The 20,053-nt window shown below is 42.5% G+C and overlaps 2 protein-coding genes across 11 annotated transcripts in view; one reads left to right on the top strand and one right to left on the bottom strand.

The window, feature by feature from the left end:
* The window catches only part of dpy19l3 (dpy-19 like C-mannosyltransferase 3), an 82,733-nt gene extending 66,459 nt beyond the window's left edge, over positions 1-16,274 (top strand). For 7 of the 8 annotated variants that reach the window (XM_085184729.1, XM_085184603.1, XM_085130365.1 and 4 more), the window contains 2 exons: positions 5,315-5,473; positions 8,339-16,274. In XM_085184729.1, the coding sequence (XP_085040855.1) occupies positions 5,315-5,473; positions 8,339-8,539 (360 nt within the window). In that variant the 3' untranslated portion in view covers positions 8,540-16,274. The remainder of the gene's footprint in view (positions 1-5,314; positions 5,474-8,338) is intronic. The other variant, XR_014877926.1, reaches the window with a different exon arrangement.
* The window catches only part of LOC146526191 (neural-cadherin-like), a 381,462-nt gene continuing 377,670 nt past the window's right edge, over positions 16,262-20,053 (bottom strand). For all 3 annotated transcript variants that reach the window (XM_085183449.1, XM_085183576.1, XM_085183527.1), the window contains exon 37: positions 16,262-19,539. In XM_085183449.1, the coding sequence (XP_085039575.1) occupies positions 18,928-19,539 (612 nt within the window). In that variant the 3' untranslated portion in view covers positions 16,262-18,927. The remainder of the gene's footprint in view (positions 19,540-20,053) is intronic.

Raw genomic sequence — 20,053 nt, 5'->3', positions numbered from 1 at the left:
TGTACTGAGTGCATATTAGTATTGTAATGTATGTGAGGAATGCTGCGGAGGCATTGTTTTCTTTTTCCCTTTTTCCATGAATGTTTTTTTCCTGCTGAAATCAGGTTTAAAGCAGCAAAGGCAGCTTTTCACTTTACTTCTGTGTATTATTCATGAATTCTCATTGTATTGTGTTTTCATTAGTATATTTTTCCCTTTGGCCTGTTATTACACGCCCTGCCAATGCACTTAAATAACTGGTTGTCACTCCCATATTGAATGAATTCAGACAGTGAAATAGAAAACATGACAGATATCACTTTTTCCCAAACATGCTGCAAACCACATGTAGCTAATGACCAAACACAATGGTGAATTACCTTTATTATTACTTTTTTCTGCTTCTGCATGCGGTGTGTCTTCTTTGCAATGAGCGGAAAGTAATGTGTGGGTCATTTCTCGGGTAGCTGAGCCTGTGATTTGCCTCCCAGCGGGAAGTCAGCCATGCTGAGCCGCTGGCGAGGCTCGAGCCTAGTATGGAGCTCATTAATGGACCACGACACTGGTTCAGGCCTACTGGGCTTTATCTGTGTCCAGCTATCTTTATGAGGACCAGGCTGAGTTTTAGAGCACTGGAGTGAGAATATTTTGGAAGAGTGAAGACATTTTGGTCCTTATCAAAAGGCTGTTTTAGGGTTAAGACTCCGTTTTAGGATTAGAGTTTGGTTAGGTTTAGGTAAGGTGTTAGACGTGAATGTCCTCATGAAGACAGCTGTGCAAACGTGGCTCTGTTTTCTTTGTTATTATGGAAGAAAACTGCATAAATGTATTTTAAAACACTAAAGATAAATGTCACTGCAACATTATTCATTAATGGACAACAAGTATAGGTATTCCCATCACCCGCTCTAGTCCATTCTATGTTAATTTGCATACCTATAGTATTGTGCAAAAGTCTTGAGCCACCCCTCAAGTCTTTGTATTTTACTAGAAAAATGGGATAAAGAGATTTATGGTGATTTATCGTAACATGGCAAAATACTGGAAACAGTATATAAAGCAAAACAGAGTTTATGCAATACTAACGACCACCTTTCCCTTTAAGACAGACAAACTCTTAGGCGAGCTCTCTTGTAATTCCTTTAAGTACTCTTCAGAAACACAAACATAGACACCCAGAGCTTTTCTTTGGATGTTTCTGCCCTTTTTCCCGCTCTCGGTCAAGAGGATCCCACAGTGCTTCGGTGATGTTGAGGAGGTCAGTCCATGACTGATGATGTTTATCTGTGTGTTTTCTGTCCGGATATGCTTTCGCTGAATTGGCAGCTGAAAATGAAGCTTTTGCCTTGCATGCTTGCTTTCAGTTTCAGCGATCTGATGGTCCTTCTCTGTATTCATAAGTTTGACAAGATGCCCAACGTCACTGACTAAAATCCAGAACCTGTAGACACTCACTGTGGTGTCTCTCTCCTCAGATACTGCTCGTCTGTTGTAGATAGTCTTTTAGGTCTGCCACGTCTTCTTTTGTCCTCTAATTGGGAATTTTTGGGAATCACCTTTTTTGTACGAAAAAAACTGTACAGAGTGTATTCTTTAACAAATCTGAGCTGATGGGGCGATACTGGTATTTTGACTTAGTTCTCACACATTTTAGGAAAAGCAAGTTTCCTAAAGTCTCTTTTTCCCGGACATGTCAGTGGAAATAAAAAGCAATAAAATCTATTATGTGGTTGCTGTTATAACTACGCACACATTCAGCTGGTAAAATGCTCAGTGGTTTTTAAATCTGATGCCTGACATGGCCATTCACCCACTCTCCGGTTTTTGACACCAGTGAAAGCTGAACCACAGGCAGTGCATTTGGGGTCATTGTGTTTTTGCAGGATAAAGAACGAGCTAATGAGATTTGAGGGAGTCCTTTTATATAGCCATAGTTTTCTTTCTTTACAGCACACAATGGTAGGTAGTCCACTAATGAGAAGGTCAGTGGTTTGATCTCCAGCATCCTCAGCCTGCATGTTCAAGTAACCACGGGCAACATGCTAAACTCTGTGATGGATGTAGTTTGGAGAGTAAAGTACGGTGGCCCTGAGAGGCCAAACGGACTGCAACTTCAGAAAACAGCATTTTTTCTTTTTGCAGCGTTTTTCTTTTTGCAGCGTTTTTCTTTTTGCAGCGTTTTTCTTTTTGCAGCGTTTTTCTTTTTGCAAGTGTTTTTCTTTTTGCAGCGTTTTTCTTTTTGCAGCGTTTTTCTTTTTGCAGCGTTTTTCTTTTTGCAAGTGTTTTTCTTTTTGCCAGTTTTTTTTTTCTTCTTGCAAGTGTTTTTTCTTTTTGCAGCGTTTTTCTTTTTGCAGGTGTTTTTTCTTTTTGCAGCATTTTTCTTTTTGCAAGTGTTTTCTGAAGTTGCAGTCCGTTTGGCCTCTCAGGGCCACCGTAGTAAAGCACTTTAAGCGGTCAATAAGAACAGAAGCGGCTTTCTATATGTGCGGTTTGTTTACAGATTACTTCTGAATTCATGCAATACATCATCAATAAAGAGCGAGCCAGTGCCACAACCAGCAACACATCACCAACCATGACATGACCTCCATGTTTCACAGATATACTGATGGGATTTCCATGTGTACTTACTGCTTTTCATACACACTTTGGGGTTTCCTTTACTTTTGTAAACTTTTTTTTATATTTGTCTTTGAAGTTACTCTTACTAGTAAATTCCTGTCTGACATTTTCCTGGGAACTGCTGCCATTGGTGGGGGGTTAAAGGTGTTGGTGCTTTAAAAGTGTTTCCTCAAGCTGCTCGGGAACTTCCCATGATGCTTTGAGAACTTTGTCATCCCCATGTGTTGATATCCTGTATATTTGTCGACCCTCTCCTCAACTTCCTCCCCACAAATGCTTACTGCTAAGGGATCATCTTACTGTTGGGGTTCTCTTTTCTAATATTCTGGGGTCTTAAAGATTTACAGCACTCAGAGAAAGCCGCTGTGAACTGGTGCTATAGCCATAAAACTGAATTGAAATTTCATCATTTGACATAAATCGGTTTATTTTCCTCTTTTATGACCATCTGATTGGAAAATTGTATTACATCTAAGTAAATTAAACCTCAATTAGAAAAACTTGATTTTATTAGAACCCTTTTGCTAAACCATCAAGTCAAACACGTCTTTTTTTCTTCAGAGAAATCCACACTGCTGTAGTCGATTATATCCTTTTGTCGTGTTGTTATAATAGGTTCGTTTTTGCTCACACATGAGCTGCTTTTCAGTCATAATCAGTTCTGTGGTCTTTGCATCGTGTTCGCCTTCTGGCACCAATTGTATTCTCAACAGATAATAGTGCACAATTCAGTTCACTTTATGTGCAGCAATTCATAACTGACTTCATGTCAGTGCACTTTAAATCATGAGGGCAGCCCCGGACAATACTCAGCGGTTAAGTTATTTTCACACACATGGAGGTGGGCTCAATCAGGAGAACAAAGCCATTTCAAACATTAAAATGCATTCAAAGACCAATAAATGAAAGTTTATTGCTTCTTTAATTTATTTTACACTTCTGATAAAATTCTGCGACTTACTTCAAGAATCTTTTGGCACCCACTAAGAGGTTTTAGGACTGCAGTTGTTGATAATAAGGGTTCCATCCTCACTACTTTCTTACATACATCTTGATCCACAGAAAAGCTCTCGTGCAGTCAACGTAAAAAGTTGCCACGACTCCACTTAGTCAAGCAAAATGGTCGACGCCATTTTTGACACCACAGGGGAAAACGACAAAAAAACGAAGAGGCATCTTTTCTTTAAAAATTGGAGATAAGAACAGTATCGGTCTATTATATTCAGCTACAGCCCTGATTATTTCCTGAGTGTCTGGTGACTTGGCGTCATGTATCCATAGCTGATCAAATAGAGCTTGTAGGGTTGGCATCAGTGGACTTTCACTCAGCACCAATCTGTGAGTTCAAGAGAAACCATTAACGTTTTCTTCTGTTAACACTGCCCTCTGGCAAGACATTGGTTTGATATCGACCCCCTCCCCGTCTGAACTGTCCAGACTGCGTTAGCTTGGTAGGTTGCAGGTGTTTGCAGGCTACAGCTACGTGAAAGACTCGGAGCCTTGAATTCGTTTGTGGTTCAGACGGAGGAAGAAAGAAAGAAAAAATCAACAGCGATTTAGATTCGGTTTTGTTAGTTGACTTCTTTATTTACTTCTTATTTACCCATTTTTGTTTATCAAATGCTCAAATATAAAATGCTTGCTGACACTCTGCCTGGAAAACCTGCTGGGGTTTTACAATAATGCTGCCAGGACTTTGTCCGCCAGGCCGTGCAGTGCTTTACTCCATCTCAGTGACACAGTGTGGTTCAGTGAATTGTTCTAAGCTGGTTATTTACAGCAGTTTATATATATTTTTTTCATACACTGAGAGCTGGATCAGTTAAATATTGATTTGGAGCTTTTCATGAGATCATCTCGAGAGGATAAACTGTGACAATGATACTACGCTGTAGTACTTTTCAAGTCATCCCTCACTTAGTATCAGATTCTGTCAGTTCTTGACTATTTTTAATATCTAATATTTAGCTGTCACTTTATTTCCATTGTGATTTTCCACCATATTTCATCACCAGCCACAGAAGGGCTCTCCAAATGGCGCCAGTGGACGCTCGTCATTTTTGCATCATCGCCGACAGATTTAGGCTCGTTTGCAAAGGAAGATGCTCATGCTTGTGTCATTGTGGTTAATCACTGAAAGCACAATGTAGTGAGAATATTTGATATTCACCGTTAAGATGATAAACTAAATACTAAAACAGCACTTAGTGGTTAAATTAGTGTGATTTCAGTCACAGGTGAGATTCAGTTGGATTGATGCTTTTTTTTTTACAGCTTATTTGAACCTTTCTAAAAGTTGCTGTTTCACTGTGTTTTAGCCTTACAATAAATCCGCTCTTAGCCAGTTCTTGCAGTATTTATGGGCTGCATAATTTGTCCATTTAAATCTTTTGCCTGCTACAAATAAAAGATGAACCACGAGAGTTTTCCTGGAAGCTGGGATTTATGTTTTCAGCGTTAGTTCTTGTTCCCCTGCGGGTTTTGTTTGAGTCATAATTGTTTTCATTCTATTTTTTTTGTTTTTCAAAGTAAACGTTTCCTAATTGGAATAAAGCAAGTTTCATAAAGTGTAATTCAGAAAACAAATGTGTCCGGTAATTGAGTTCCAGGGGAGAGGTTTTCCCCTCCCAGCAATATCAAGTTAATATTGGTTTCCTTTCAGGAAATACTTATATGTGTGTGTGTGTGTGTGTGTGTGTGTGTGTGTGAACAGGTGTATCAAGTGTACGCTCGCCGCTCCCCAGAGGAAGTATACGATATCCTGAAGGCTATTGGAGCCGACTATGTGGTGTTGGAAAACAGCATCTGCTACGAGCGGAGGCACAGGCGCGGCTGCAGACTGCGGGACCTGCTCGACCTGGCCAACGGACATGTGGGTGGCTTTCATTTAATGTGACTCACTGTGTGTGTGTGTGTGTGTGTGTGTGTGTGTGTGTGTGTCAGCATGCGCCGTCCCCTCTGCCGACTCCTGCGACTCGGTGAAAGCTCTCAGCCTCTGCAGACAGATCAATAGTCCCACTTCTTATCTGCGCGTCACTGTCTCTCACTCTTTTGCCGCCCCTCACCCCCACTCCCCCAGACTCTTTATTTTGATGTCAGATGCGGCTCGCCAGCTATTTGGATTACCAGAGGCGAGGCGAGCTTCGGTCTGGCCCAGCGTTGTGTAAGACACATGAAACGCAGAGTCGGGGTATGCTCGCGACGCCGTAAATGTCACGCAGCGCACACAACATCTGACATCTAGACAGCTTTATTGAAGGAATGCTGGATGTACGTCTCTTTCTGTCTGTCCTTTGCTTCCTCTCATACTTTCTTTTATTTAGCTCTTACGTTGTTTTTATCACCTCTGGTCTTTCTGTCTGCCTGCTTTTCTTTTTCCTTCTTTGCATCTTTTCATCTTTTTTTGCTTTCATTTTTAAGGATGCCGTCCTTTTTTTCCTGCTCAGTGATCCAGTGCTTTCCCTGCAACACCAGGAGTGTTAATGACTATAACAAACTATAAAATGTGATCTTTCTCCTGTAAACTTTAAGTTTTGCCTGTTTGTATCTTTATTGTACACACCAGGTAGCCACCACATTAAAATCTCCCCGTGTGCCATCAAGACATTTCAAACTCACGGGGCAAAGCCACATGACCTGCGGGGCGTCGTTTACAGCTGGAAAACCTTACTTTGCAGGGCTCGCAAAATTTCAAAATCCCTGGTAGCCCTTCGGGCAGGGACTCCTCAGTTTTTGGTAGCCCAAAATAAATTTAAGTAGCCCGAATAAAAAAAGAGAGCAATTTTTTGATTGATGTTTTGTTTCCTGTTTTGTTTCTGTTACAGTATTATACATTAAAGTATAATATTGTAACGGAAACAAAACATTAATCAAAAAATTGTTGAAACACAAATTACAACATTGTATAAAAATTACAAACATCAACTCAAATACTTGGTTCTAATTGAACAGAAATTTCTATGAACTTAAGAACTGTGTAGCACATGAATCAGTCTGTGTCAGATCCTGAATTTGAAATTTCCACTGAAGTCACGAGTAAGAAGCAAGTGGAACCAAGATCGAGGACATTTGCTTTTGAAGTTTGCAAAGACTGCTACATTGTGCCAGTGGTAGTTCACTCTTTGCAACATAGTAGCTGTTCTAAACTGATTTTTCAGGTTTATTTTTAGTTTGTTATTTGCAGTTGGTGTTTGTTCTGGGAAAGATATTGCAGACTGAGCAATAATGCATTTCTTGCATTTCTCATGGGTTCTAATGGGGGCCTTTCTTAAAATGACTGGTCCCAGTAACAAAGGCGCTTGTCGACTCAGAAATCGAGGGAAAACCAACAACACACCCGGCAGAACATTATGTTATTTACACGGGTGCACAAAAGTGATCCGCATGTGCGCATTCGCTGTCAAAATAAAAGACGCGCACCAGATAAGAAGTTGCTAGCCTGACGTCCCGGGGCTAGCGATTTTGCGAGCCCTGCTTTGGTTTCCAGCGATGATGATGATGATGATGATCTTACTCCAATGAAAATGCAAAGTGAAACCACCAAATAATTACAAATCCCCACTGCAGAGCATTTGCATGTGATTATGAACCTAAATATTTATACATATTGCTCAGAAGCTAATTTATACTCCATACACTGTCCTTTAATGCAGCGGTCCCCGACCTTTTTTTGTGCCACGGATCAGTTTAATGTCAGACGATATTTTCACAGACGGCCTTTAAGGCGTCGCTGATAAACACAACAAAAGAAAAGACAAAAACGCTGCTATTTTGTAAATATAATAATTCACTGTGTATTTGTGTAACTTTATTAGCAGCGTCCTCCTGAAATGCACCAACAACATTGAAAGTAACAGCCTCCTCTCTGGTCGCTATGGTAACGCATAAACATTCCTTTCAAAATAAGACGCAGCTACAAAACAAAGTACATGAAAATATATAGAAAATGAATTTATAACACAAGACCCAGGGAAACAGAGTTAACAATAAAAACCCTGAAAACCGTCACTTTCACACCCGAGCCTAAACTCTCACGGCCCGGTACCAAACGACTCTCGGACCGGTCCATGGCCCGGGGGTTGGGGGCCGCTGCCTTAATACACTGTACAGTTTCACTATGAGCCTCAAAATAGTTTTCGTAGCTCCACTCTAACATGGAGCTCATAACTCAGTGCTTTGCATGTTGTGGCTTATTTAGTGTTTTTAAATGTGTGTGAAACCATAAAATATTTGACAAAAAGTTAATATCCCTTTTTTAAAATTAAAAGTTTATCATTCAGAAACTTTCACAGTCCCACCCACCACTTTTTAAAACTGGAAGTGTTGCATCTCGCCAGCAAGCAGTGCCGTTCTCAGGGATCCTTTTTAGAAGCTGGTGTTTTTTGTTAATGGCCTTCAGTGCTGCTAATGAGCATCTTACTCCTTCCAAGAAAATCCGTCCTTGAAGCCAGCATCTCCACATGTCCTGCACTGCCTCTTTTTTCTTTGGGTTCAGCCTTCTTTGGCTGCTGTTTTATCAATGTTGCAATCAATAATCCCAAAGCAGAATATTTATTAATTTAGACTCACTTTAGCCCTTAATGCACTAAAGCAGTCATACAGATTTTATGGCAGATCTAACTGGCAGAGCAAAGTGAAATCAGAGGCTGCTGCCGGTGGACTTTACCTCGATTGTGCTGGCTTCAGCCTGCCGTCATTCTCGTTGCTGTTAATGGTGACGCGTTTGTTCTCTTATCAGATCATGGACGGACCGGGAGAGAATGACCCCGACCTCGTCCCCGCCACCCACCCTCGTTTTTGCGATGCCATCAAGACGGACGCGGCTTACAACGCTCTCTTTACCAGAACATTCCAGAATAAAACCTTCCATGTGTACCGGCTCAAGAAGAAACGCAAGAAAAATACGAAGGGCTCATCAGAGCCCAGCGTGACTCAGTAGCAGGACCAGGGCTGCAAGACAACCTCAGCAGAGGCCAGAGGGGAGAGAGGAGGAGAGGATGAAATAAAAGTGCTGAATCCTTGCTGTTCCTCTGTCTCCTCTTTGCACTGCGCCCAGCTGTGATCATGGCCATTATTTCTTCAACACGTGGCTCTTTGGACGTGCTATTAGAACAGCGGGCCGCTCTGCACTTCGGGCTGCAGTGTTTTTGTGAGCGGAGCGTGCAAATGTAGGATTCCTGCTTCGGGCTGTTCTACGTCCACTCGTTCAGCCGCCGTCCACCCCCAAAAAAGTTTAGATGACTAAGTGAAAGTTAAAGATTGAAATACACAGAAGTCGTATGTATTTGCAGCTGAGTTCTTCTTTGCCAATGAAAGTAGGGGCAGAAATCGAAGATTTGTTGAGCTCTTCATTTGTAGGGATTTAAACTGACTGTAGTTCAGTTGTTTTAGGAGTAGACATCAGCAGACATTAAGTGTAAATGTTTATAAAGTTTCATAAATAACCCTAAAAATGATACAACTGAAAAGATTATAGTCAGTTAGGAGATGATTTATTTTATGACAGGTTGTCATAGTCCCAGTGGAAGCTCATGCGACTGTTTAATCTTACTGTTACTAGTATTACTTCTAGCATCACTGCTGTCATCCTAAGCTCTTCTACCCACAAGCCTAACAACTACGTGCCAAACCCCAACTTAACCTCACTCTGAACCTACTTTAAGCCTAAAACCAAGTCGTAGCCCTCAAACGGGTTTTTGAACTTCTCTACAAAATGTCTCAAACTAAACAGAAACTTAAATTTAGGCTTTAATTAAATTTTTATTTGTGGTCTGTGAGCGATGACTTCACTGTGACGCAGGTTGGAGAAGTTGTTCTTGAGAAAGTCTGCCTGTTCTGCACAGCTAGCTGTTAGACACACACACACACATTTAGTCAGTGTGTCCTTACAGCTGTCATCTTTATAATTACCTTGCTATGATGTGTCTGGGAGACATTTCTACATGGCAGCTTCAGAATAACCTGGATCACACACTCTTTGAACATACACACTATTTAAATTACTGTCTTATCACCAGAACATCAGTCCCAGGAGAGGCCATGTACCAGATACACAGCGGGTAATGGACTTTGTTAGACCACCTGTTATAAAAACAAATGTTTTAGAAATCGGTCCAAAAAATGTATTTTTATTTATTAGGCAAATAAACTATCCAAATCTGAGCCAAGACACTGGAGTCTGAATTTCATCAAACATTCAGCCACTAAAATTGATTCTTCTGTAACTTTAATGTGTTGTTATTATTTTTTTATTAATCTTTTCTGCCTTTTTGTAAAAGTAAAATTCATGGATCAAGACAATAACTATATTAAAAGCTTGCACGTCCGAGCTTGCAGATACTGTTGAATTAACCATTACACAATCATAAAAATGTATTTTGGTAATAACCAATACTCTTTATTTGGTCTGGCGGTGGTCTAATAAATCTGTTAAGCTGTGTAGCTTCTGATGAGCCGATGAGCTCAGTTTAGCTCCCACCCGTTTCTCTTGATGTTACTGTATCGTGGTATTTTTCTCTCAGGATTGTACATAAAAATAAATGATTAAAATTATTGAAAAGAAGGTTTAAGAAAAAGTTTGCTAACTGCCTCGTCAGCTTCCACTAACTTTCAGCATAACATGCCTCTTGCTATAAGAGCCGATCAGAGTTTATGGTGCTACAGAGATAATCATAAGCTGTTGCAGGCTCATTAAATTGACAATTTATTGCTTCTACCATGAATTACTTTAACTGCCAAATTTCTGGTATCATTATGGGGCCCCTGTACAGCTACTGCACAGGTGGACCTGCTGTGGGAAGAGTGCAGGACTTGGAAACTACAGTCATGGGCTGTATCCCAATTCAGGGTCTGCAGCCTTAACGGTCCTCAAAGACCGCTAAGGCCAGAAGTGCGAGGCTTGTGAAATGGGACGGTCTAGCCTCCGTTGCGCTGCCCAGGTTGCCTAGCAACCATGATACTAACAGCTGGAAACGTTTCATACAGCTTTGTTTGACAGAAATGAAGGAGAACATATTTTGTTCATTTGTTTGTTTGTTGCTACATTTGATTGGATAAGTATCTGAGGCTGAGACCATGAGACTGTAAAACATGATTGTTGGGCTTCATTTCTGTACTGAACAGTCATTTAAGATTAGCTAGTAAATAACAATTAGCTGGTGTTCTTCATGAGACTAAAGTCATCTCGCTTTGGTAATGTAAATATAATATGGCCATTACTAAAGTTATTATTTCAGTCAGTATTAGTTATTACAGCAGTGAATGACTGTTTCAAACACTGAGCTTCAGTAAAGATTCAAGCTGCATTTATTTATATTATTTATATTTCCTGTCACCTTAAATCTTCACTCAAAGACAGGTTCCTTTGACACTGTATATATAAATGTATTATAAGAGACAAATATTGTTCTTTCAATATGTTGGCATTGCTAAATTTGTCTCAGTGCTGACTTTAAATATCCATAAAATCATCACATTCTCTGTAAGATTAACGTCGACTATTGAACGGCGTATATTTTAAAGTAAAGGCTTTAAAACCAAGTTAGTACAAACGTCACTAATGTCACATAACTTTGCCGACATGTGGCCAACAGTAATGTTTTAATGTTCTTCGTTATTAAACATTTGCACATAAATAAGATACTTAAACTTTACTCTTCGGGCGCCCCTCTTCCGCCGTTTTTTTTTTGGCAAAATTATCCACACCCACTGCCGTGCTATGCATTCTGGGATATGTTGGGCCACGAAGTCTACACCGCCACATCCTTAAAATTCAGGGAAATGAAGGACGCATTTGAGGGCCGCATTTCAAGCAGCCTTTGAATTGGGACAGCCTTCGTGGTGTCGCTGTGACGTAATCGGCCTTAAAATGCGGCCTTTAAGGCTGCAGACCCTGAATTGAGATACAGCCATCTTTTATATACAGTCTGTGTATCGTTGCCCACAAACAGGAAATGCTGAGAGTTGTTCGTTCAATGATTGTTTAGTCATACTCGGCTGTAGCCCCACCGAGTAGGTCAGACCACTAGCAGAGCTCAGATGTGGCCCCTCTGTGGTGGCACATGTGGCCGCTGTGATAAATGTTACCAGTTACCCCAGAAAAGGAAGGATAATTACGTTAGTTTCGCTTTCTGCCGACTACTTAAATGTGCTTTTGCTGTAAAACTGAGGTCAGAGTTGGTACCAAGTGGTATTTGTGACGGTGTTGTTGTTGTGATTGCTGTCATGTTTTTTCTCTTTCTGTGATTGTCATCAGCAGCATTCTCAACCTTTTCATTCTTGTCTCTCTGCCCCACACACACACCGAGCCACAAACACACATGAATAATGTAAGTAGCGAGGAAATTGCAGCAGCCTGACAACGGGGCTGATTCTGAGCCACAATCCAAAATAGAGAGAGAGAAAGAGGGGCCAACACTTGCATATCAAACCGAGGCTTTGTGGTTAGACGAGAAAGCGGGGAGGAGGAGAGGGGATGACAGACGATGCTCATGTTTAAACAGCAGCGCAGGAGAAATGAGAGCGCGTGAAAACATGAATTCTCAGTGATCTTCCTCATTTTCTTCCTTCACACCAAAGGAGAGGAGGTGACTGAAAGGCTGGAGCTGCGTAGGTAATTAGTGGTTGGACAATTAGCACCCTCCCTCCGTCCCTTCCCCTTCATCTCAGCTCAGTTCGCCTGTGTTTGTACACTTGTTAATAAGGACCTCTGTCTTTGATAATCCACGCTCTCGCAGATGCGTGAGCACTCCTGCACGGTTGTTGCAGGGCTTTTGAAAACACGGTGTTCGTTAAAGGCGAGGCCTCGTCGTGATGCATATCAATCGGATGAGCGGAACGAGAATGCTTGTTCCTCCCGCCTCCGTATTGGATGTTTAATTTAGCCGATGTCTGATTGCTTTATTTGAGAGCGAAGTGATTCCATTAGGTTTGCCTAATAAGAGTCTAGTAATGTAATATTTTTTCAGCATTGTTCATTTCCATACATATTGGGTTTAGTAGCAGGCCGCTGCTGACTATGGTTTTCTTAATGAAGAGGCGATGAAGGCGGTCATTAACCTGTACAGTCTGCTGTGGGTTAAAGTGGATGTTCGTGAAATACATGTAAGACGGCTTTGTGCAACTAATGAACTTGTTTGGATCCAGGTTTAGTTTGAACAGTCTGTTTTTGGGACAACCGATTTGAAACCTGGCCTCGGCCCTGAACCGTGATGAGACCGTGAATGTTAGAGCAGCAGGCGGACAACTTTATTCTTGAAGGTCTTTCCACGTGTTTTTAGAGGTCAAAGAACTTTAATCCCAATCTTAAAAAATCAAACGAGATGTTGGGATTGCTCCCAGATGCAGGATTGGTTTTCATCTATTGGTCTGAAGCTAGATGAGATAAAATGATCATCTGTCGTAGATGAAGCAGCACTCGCCTGAGTCATAATCATGCAGATATTTTGGAGCCTGAATGCGATTAGCATCCTTTGGCATTGGTGCTGTGATGCCACAGTGACCCAAGTCACCCAAGGGTTGCTTGTTTGGGATGTTGTGCTATTTTAACCCTTTTATTTCTACATCCATCTCAGTAGTTCTTGGTGTTGAAGCTTCTTAAACAGCCACAAAATGTACAAAATAAATAAAATCTGAACTTTTTCAATCAAAGATGAAATTCAGTGCTGTCAAAAATCTGATCTCCTGGCTAAGAAGCTGCACGTTAAGCCACCTGCTTGTGGAAACTTTGCCCATCTTTGAGTCCAGCTATTACTTTGACTGTTGCACCAGCTCACCAGTGCCAAAGTAAACCTTGTGCACATTAGTTACCTCTTTTTAACTGGTGTAGTCCCAGTGCTCAAGCAGAGCCAGCTCTATCTTGAATAGACGTGAAACATTAAGTGTTACTAGAAGAAGCTCGAGAACACTATTTAGTGTTTTAACCTTCTTGAGGCAGGCATTGCCAATTTGCAACAGTTAAAAACTAACAACCTGATTACCCCACATACATATTTTATGAGATTTTTATTTTTTTTTTACTCAGAAGTACCACTGCAGGACTTGGTTGTGCATTAGCAACAAAAAGATTAATTTGAGCCTGAGAGGGTTAATGAGAAGAAATATAGACTTCATCTGTCATTCATGAGTTCTCACTTTGGGAACTACTGTTGTTTTTGTGGAACCTGTTCTAGATTGAACGCCAGCATCACTTCTGTGAAAGAGAGGTGTGTGTGGCAGCAGCCTCTGGCAGAATTTGACGGACTGAGATGTTAATCTCCTGGCTATGTAATGACGTTGGTTGGGGATTGATCAGAAATGTCTCTGCCTTGCTGGAACCTGAATTAGAATAGTGTGGGAAATAACACTGGTTAATGCTTGACGTGCTTGACCAGGTTAGGCTCTCATACCAAAACCTCAGCCCAGCTGGGAAGCATGGTAGAGGGAGCATCATGGTTTGGGATCGCTTTACCACCTCAGTAGCTGGACATCGAGCAGAGTGTCAGGCAGTTATGAGAGGATGGTTTGATCCCTTTGCCCGCACTCAGTCTTTGATTACTGCTGATTCAGCAAGGACACAGGACCGCTCTGCTGTTCATGAAGACTCTGGCTGACATTTTGACCCTTTATCTCCAGTAGGGCTGCCACGATTAGTTGACTAGTCACGATTACGTCGACTATCAAAATCGTCGACGACTGATTTAATAGTCGACGCGTCGTTTGAAGCTTTGTAAGATCACAAAAGACGCAGGAATAAGTAGTAGGATTTAAGAGTGTAATAACGGACTGAAACAGAAGATGGCAGCACTGCATGTACAAGGATGCCAGCTGCCGTTAAACCCCGAAGAAGAAGAAGAAGCTGCGTCCAAGAATTCATAGCACAGTTGTCAACAATGGCGGCAGCTAGTTAGTTTTAATATTACTCTTATTATTCTTTCTGGGTCACAAAATAAACGTTTAACATATTTTCAGGCGAGAATGTAGCTGTGTAAACCTCAAATATCTGCTCAGTTTATCAAGACACCACATATTTTCAAAAGCGCTCCGACGTTTTCGGAGACGTCTGTTAGCCACTAGCTCGATAGCTAGCCGGGGGCTAGGCTAACTAGAGCCGTGAGAACAGCGGACTCCCGGCTAATCGTTGTCAAACCCACCGCCGTCTTTCGCTACTCAGGTTAAACATACATAAGTCACTTAGATAACTTCAAAATGTTATTGTTTGGCTTTTTTTAGTATTTTATTTGTTCCTGAGTAAATCGGTTTGGCTGAGATTAAAGTTATAGTTTTTACACAGCTGAATAAACGTCAAGCAGACAGCTGATTATCAGAAGTGTGAGATGCTCGAGAATATACTCCGGTGTCCTGTTATATTTTAGATAGCAAGGAGTTTATTAAACTTCACCCAAACAATCTGCAAATTTCATTAAAATTTAATAAACTATCATCTTGTCTTTATTTTTATTTAGCACATACCTTAAACACTTAAAGCTGTAAGCTAATGATAGTTATATAAGAGCAGATGCTGCTGGTGCAATAAGCTGTACGTTGTACGTCCAATGGATGATGATCTGATTAGTCGACTAATCGCAAAAATAATCGGTGACTAGTCGACTATCAAAATAATCGTTTGTGGCAGCCCTAATCTCCAGTTTGCCTAAGGACACATGCAAACTTTGTCTAAGGCAAGAACCTCCACTTCATGCAGTATGACATTAAACGTGTCTTGGGTGGAGCAAACAACCCAAAAAGTACAGGAAACAAGGTTCACATGAAACGAGGAGGAATGAAGTCTGCGCTTTGTTAGACACCGAATTAGTTTACTTTTAACGGCTGACATAAAAAGCAGATCTATTATTTGACCTCTCTTCACCTTTTTTAAGACAAGATCCTGAAAGATGTTAAGATGAGACTGGACCTTAAAATTCATTAGTTGTAAAGAACATTTAAATAAGTGAAATAACATAAGTTTGGGGATTTTTAAGAAACGTTTCTTGACATCACACGATGTTACAAAGCGGCGTCCTTCGTGTTTTCTATCAGTTTGAGCCCTCGTGAACTCAGGTGATGTCATTTTCAGTTTTTGAGGGTTCAATTTTGGGACTGAGCCAAGTAGATCAACTAAAAGGCTGAGAGTACATTTCAGGTTTGAAAGTCTGAGTCATGACCTTAATTCAAGTGACGTGCTGCAAGTATGACCTGCACGCAGCATCCAGGACATACGGATACCCTGGTAGGAGGACTCACTGTGTCTGATGGAGGCTGTTGCTGCTGAAGTCCCTAAAGTCAAGAGTTAACTTGTTTTCCAGCCTTTAGAGTTAGAATTACATTAAATAATGACTAATTGGAGACATCCTGGTAATCCTAAAGAGTCCTCACACCTTCAGCTTCATTTAAACCAACATTGAACTCATTCATTGTGGAAACTGTTTCTTTGTGTTTATTTGAAAAAAGAAAATACTGTAATATGTATCTGGGTGCCTTTTGGTCATTTTTCCTTTTTGCTTGGTGTTCCTTTAAAAAAAAGTGATTGTGTGCTGTTATTTTCTACTGTAAAGCCACAAAAATCATCCAAACTTGTAAATGTTTACTCTGCCGTTAAAAGTCTTTGTCATGCCAGACACAATGCTGGTGGAGGGATACGTGAAGTTTCACATATTATTAGGCAGTGTGTCAATAAAACCATTCCCCCCCCCCAACAATGCTGTTTCCCTGTCAGTCACTCAAAGCCAGGAATATTTACTTTTCACATCTCAGTTCATCGGTTTCTTTACAGACGCAGTCACGACTCAGCACTGGTGCAAATGAATTTATTGAGGGGAGGAAAAAGAAAAGATCAAAGCAAATACAAAACACTTATATAACCGTCAAAAGCTCATCACCATCATGTTGATAAAAAATATGTTCGTTTGATTTTTTTCTCTCTGAAGCGGCACATTTTAAATCTATGCTGCTCTTCTTGGCAAAAAAAAAAGCAATAATTTGAATGTATTTATCTCTGTACTTACAAATGAGGTAAAAACATTGTTCACAACATGTCTGCACCCAGAACACAACACTGAAGAAGCCGTCGTATGCTACAAATGAATGGTGGGAAGTGAATCTCGAAGTGTTTTCATCCTCGTGTGTGGGGCTCAGGCTCGGACGCTCTCCAGAGAGCAGCATACGAGCATCGCTCTCGAGGAACTCCCCGCTGCCTGAAAGATAAGCCTGTCTTTTACTTTTAGGCATCATTGACTGGAAACGCTCTTCTTTATAAAAGCTGCATTGTTGCCTCCGCTGCTCGGAAAGCGTTTGTCTGAAAAAGAAGCTGCAATCTGGGGATCGACTCCTCTGTCAACTTTTTTTTTTTTTGGAAACTCCTCACATTCCTTTGGTTTTTCCAGCATGACAGCGGGCCATCAGCTCCTATTAGGATTAGTGGCCTGACATGTTTTCACACTCTACTACCCTTTGACTGCTCTCTGCCGACAGGCTCAGCTCTGCCAGCGTGAAGACAAATAGAAAGAAAAAAAGGCATGAAGGGAGCGCTGCTGATGCTGCTGCTTCCAGCAGAATCCAGCGGCTGAAACGCCAGAAGAAGCCACGCTGGAACTTTGGGGAGAATCGTAGGTTCGGGGTCATGTGGGTGGGGGCGCACGACTTTTTAAGCTCATCCCATTTGCAGTGCAGCAAACTGTTATGCGGAAAACTGTTGCTTGCAGCGTCTCTTCCCTCGGCGGCTCCCCCACAGGGCCGCTGTGCTCCGCGGTGCACTGGTGAGACATCTCACCACAGGGCTGGGCTCCCTCCGCTTCACTCCCTTCCCTCATTTGCTCTCTGATTCAGCCCCCTACCCTGCAATCCTCGCTCTTGTTTTAAAAATGTGAAAGGAAGTGTGCCCTTTTTAGACTCCCATTCGCTGCGTTATTATTGTTATTTGCCTTTTTGTTCTTTTAAGACAAAGTGTTTAGTTTTTTGCAGAGCTGAGAGAGAGGGAGAGAAGCTGGAGGGATAATTCACAGTTTTGACATTAAAAAAAAAACAAAAGCACAATGACATGTTCCTGCAGCTCTTACCCACAATCCTCATGTTTCAGCCAAGAAATATGTGCTAATTTAGCAAGACACAATAGATGGATGCGTGAACTGCATATGGCACAGCTATCACAGCTCACAAGCATATATATATATTTATATATATATAATCCTTATAAATATCTCTTACCCTCTTCCCTCCATTTATGTTTATTGAGTAGTCACCTTGAAAGGCAGCTCGGTGTACTTTGTATTCTGCCGAGCATCTGTTAAAATAGTCTCTCGCAGCCGCCACATTTGGTATGCCAGAGGAACAGCGTGCACGAAACAGAGCAACAGAGCGAGCATTTCCTCCCTCCCGCAGTCCACACGTCCACTCGCATTTCTTTGTTACAAAGACGTTTGAATTTTTGTGCACCCTCCCCCGGGTGAGGAGGAACGAGCGGCGGCGGAGCGCAAATGAGAATAGGAAATCAAATGAAGACGCGGGCACGGTACTAAGTAGAAAGCTTGATGTCTTACAACCCATGGAGCGTTGAAACTTGAAACACCCAACCAATACAGAATTACTCAACCTAGCAAAAGACACATTACCAGAAAAGAAATCTCACCCTGGAAACCAGCGATGGTCGAAGCACTTCTTTTTGTTTTTTTTCTCATACAAACATCGACAGAAGCTGTTTACAGCCAGGCAGCGAGAACACGACGTGAAACTGCGTTGGATGGGCTACTCAGTATGATCCGCCTCATCTTCACTGTCTTATCGTGTAACAGTACCGTGTGAAATATATGACGTTTATTTACAGAGCAGCAAGGTGCTAAAAATACATTTAGTGGCATTGATTTGCTCAGCTATATATATATATGTATTAAAAAGATCCCGGCCAAAACATTTTCATATTTTCTGCCTTCAGCTGGCAGCTCATCCACACACGAGGAAATTTGGGGTTTTAGTGTCTGTGACTGGAACAGATTTTTCCGACAGTGAAGCTAAGCTCCATCATGATGAGTAGCCCGAGTGCAGGCTGACGTTCTGAAGCATTTAACCTGACTTGTAGGTTTGATAACGTCTGCTCCTGCAAAATTGCCGTCCAAGGTAGAGTGAGTGCAGAGCGACAGGCTCTTTTAGGCCCCCGCTTTGATTGACGGGTCTCATCATCCAGTAAATACAACACAGTTCGTGTCAGCTGTCAGCAAAGCGCTGCGCGTGGAGCGACTCTCTCTCTGTCGGCCAGTCTCTCGCTTTCCCAGCCTCGGTCGCCGCCATGCGTCTGCTAATTGATTGTTTTGGGCGGTCCCGTTATCAGGGTCCGATCAGTTTGTGAGTTTGTGTTGGAGCTCAGAGGTCGCTGGCCTCGGCTCGCTCGTACAGCGCCCGAAGCTTCTCGAAGCGAGGCCCCCACTCCCCGAGCGTCTCCTCCCTCCTCGCCTCCGCTCCCCCTTCTCCGCTGCTGCCTCCATCCAGCCCTGCTGAACTGAAGGAGCTGAGGGAGCCGGCGGGCGAGCCCCCGCCCTCGGTGGAGAAGACCTGCAGGGAGTCAAAAGGTCCCGTGTCTGGATGCTGGTCGGCATCGCGGATGATCTCGCACAGGTAGCGGGCCAGATCCTGGCTGGAGAAGGAGAGGGAACGACGGGCCAGCTGCGAGGGACGGGCCTGGCCCTGGGCCGGCAGCCTGGTGGGGGGGACGTCCCTGCGGAGACTGGTCGTCGTGGTGGCCGTGGAGGAAGTGGAAGCTGCAGAGGGAGGCAAGGTCGTGGAGCTGGTCGTCCGGCTCAGGGGGTCCAGCGGCTGGGAAGAGGGTGGGACGGGGGGCGCCTGGTGGAGGAGGTGATGGTGATGATGATGGTGGGGAGGAGGAGGGTGGTGCAAGGCTCTAGAGCGGCAGTACTGCACTGACTGGGCCGGGCTCGGCTGGAGGGACTTCTGCAGCTCTGCCATGTCGTAGGCATTCTGGTCTCACACACACACACACACATTTACACAAAAGCAGATGAAAAGTCTGAGTTAGCACAGGAGCTGTAAAAACAGAGAGGGACTGATTGTCTGGGGGAGGAAGATGAGGCAGAAAAAAATGAAATGTGACAGTGAGAAAGCAGAAAAATGAAAAGAGCGCAGAAAAACAATCAGCTCGCCCCACAACGTTCACTGTGAATGTTCCACCTATTTAAGTTTCCAATCTGTCTCCATTTACTGTTGCAGAAAACTTGTAATTCAAAATATCTCAGTATGCATGTGAGAGACCGAGAAGAAGAAGAGCAAGATGAGGGACATCTCTCTCTCCCTCCACTGCAGACAGCTGCCATTACTTTGTCGTGTAGCGCAGCAGCAGCCACTTTGGTGCTAACGCGATTCCACCAGAACTGTAACCGGGGTGGCAGAGATGCAAAAAGATGTAGGAGGAGGAGGCGGCGGAAGAAATGATGCACAAGGAGGAGGCGTGGGTCGCTTTGTGAAACTGATTATG

This window comes from Neolamprologus multifasciatus, chromosome 1, assembly GCF_963576455.1.
Source record: "Neolamprologus multifasciatus chromosome 1, fNeoMul1.2, whole genome shotgun sequence".
In the NCBI taxonomy this organism is placed as follows: domain Eukaryota; kingdom Metazoa; phylum Chordata; class Actinopteri; order Cichliformes; family Cichlidae; genus Neolamprologus; species Neolamprologus multifasciatus.
This window is presented reverse-complemented; position numbering and strand designations above follow the sequence as displayed.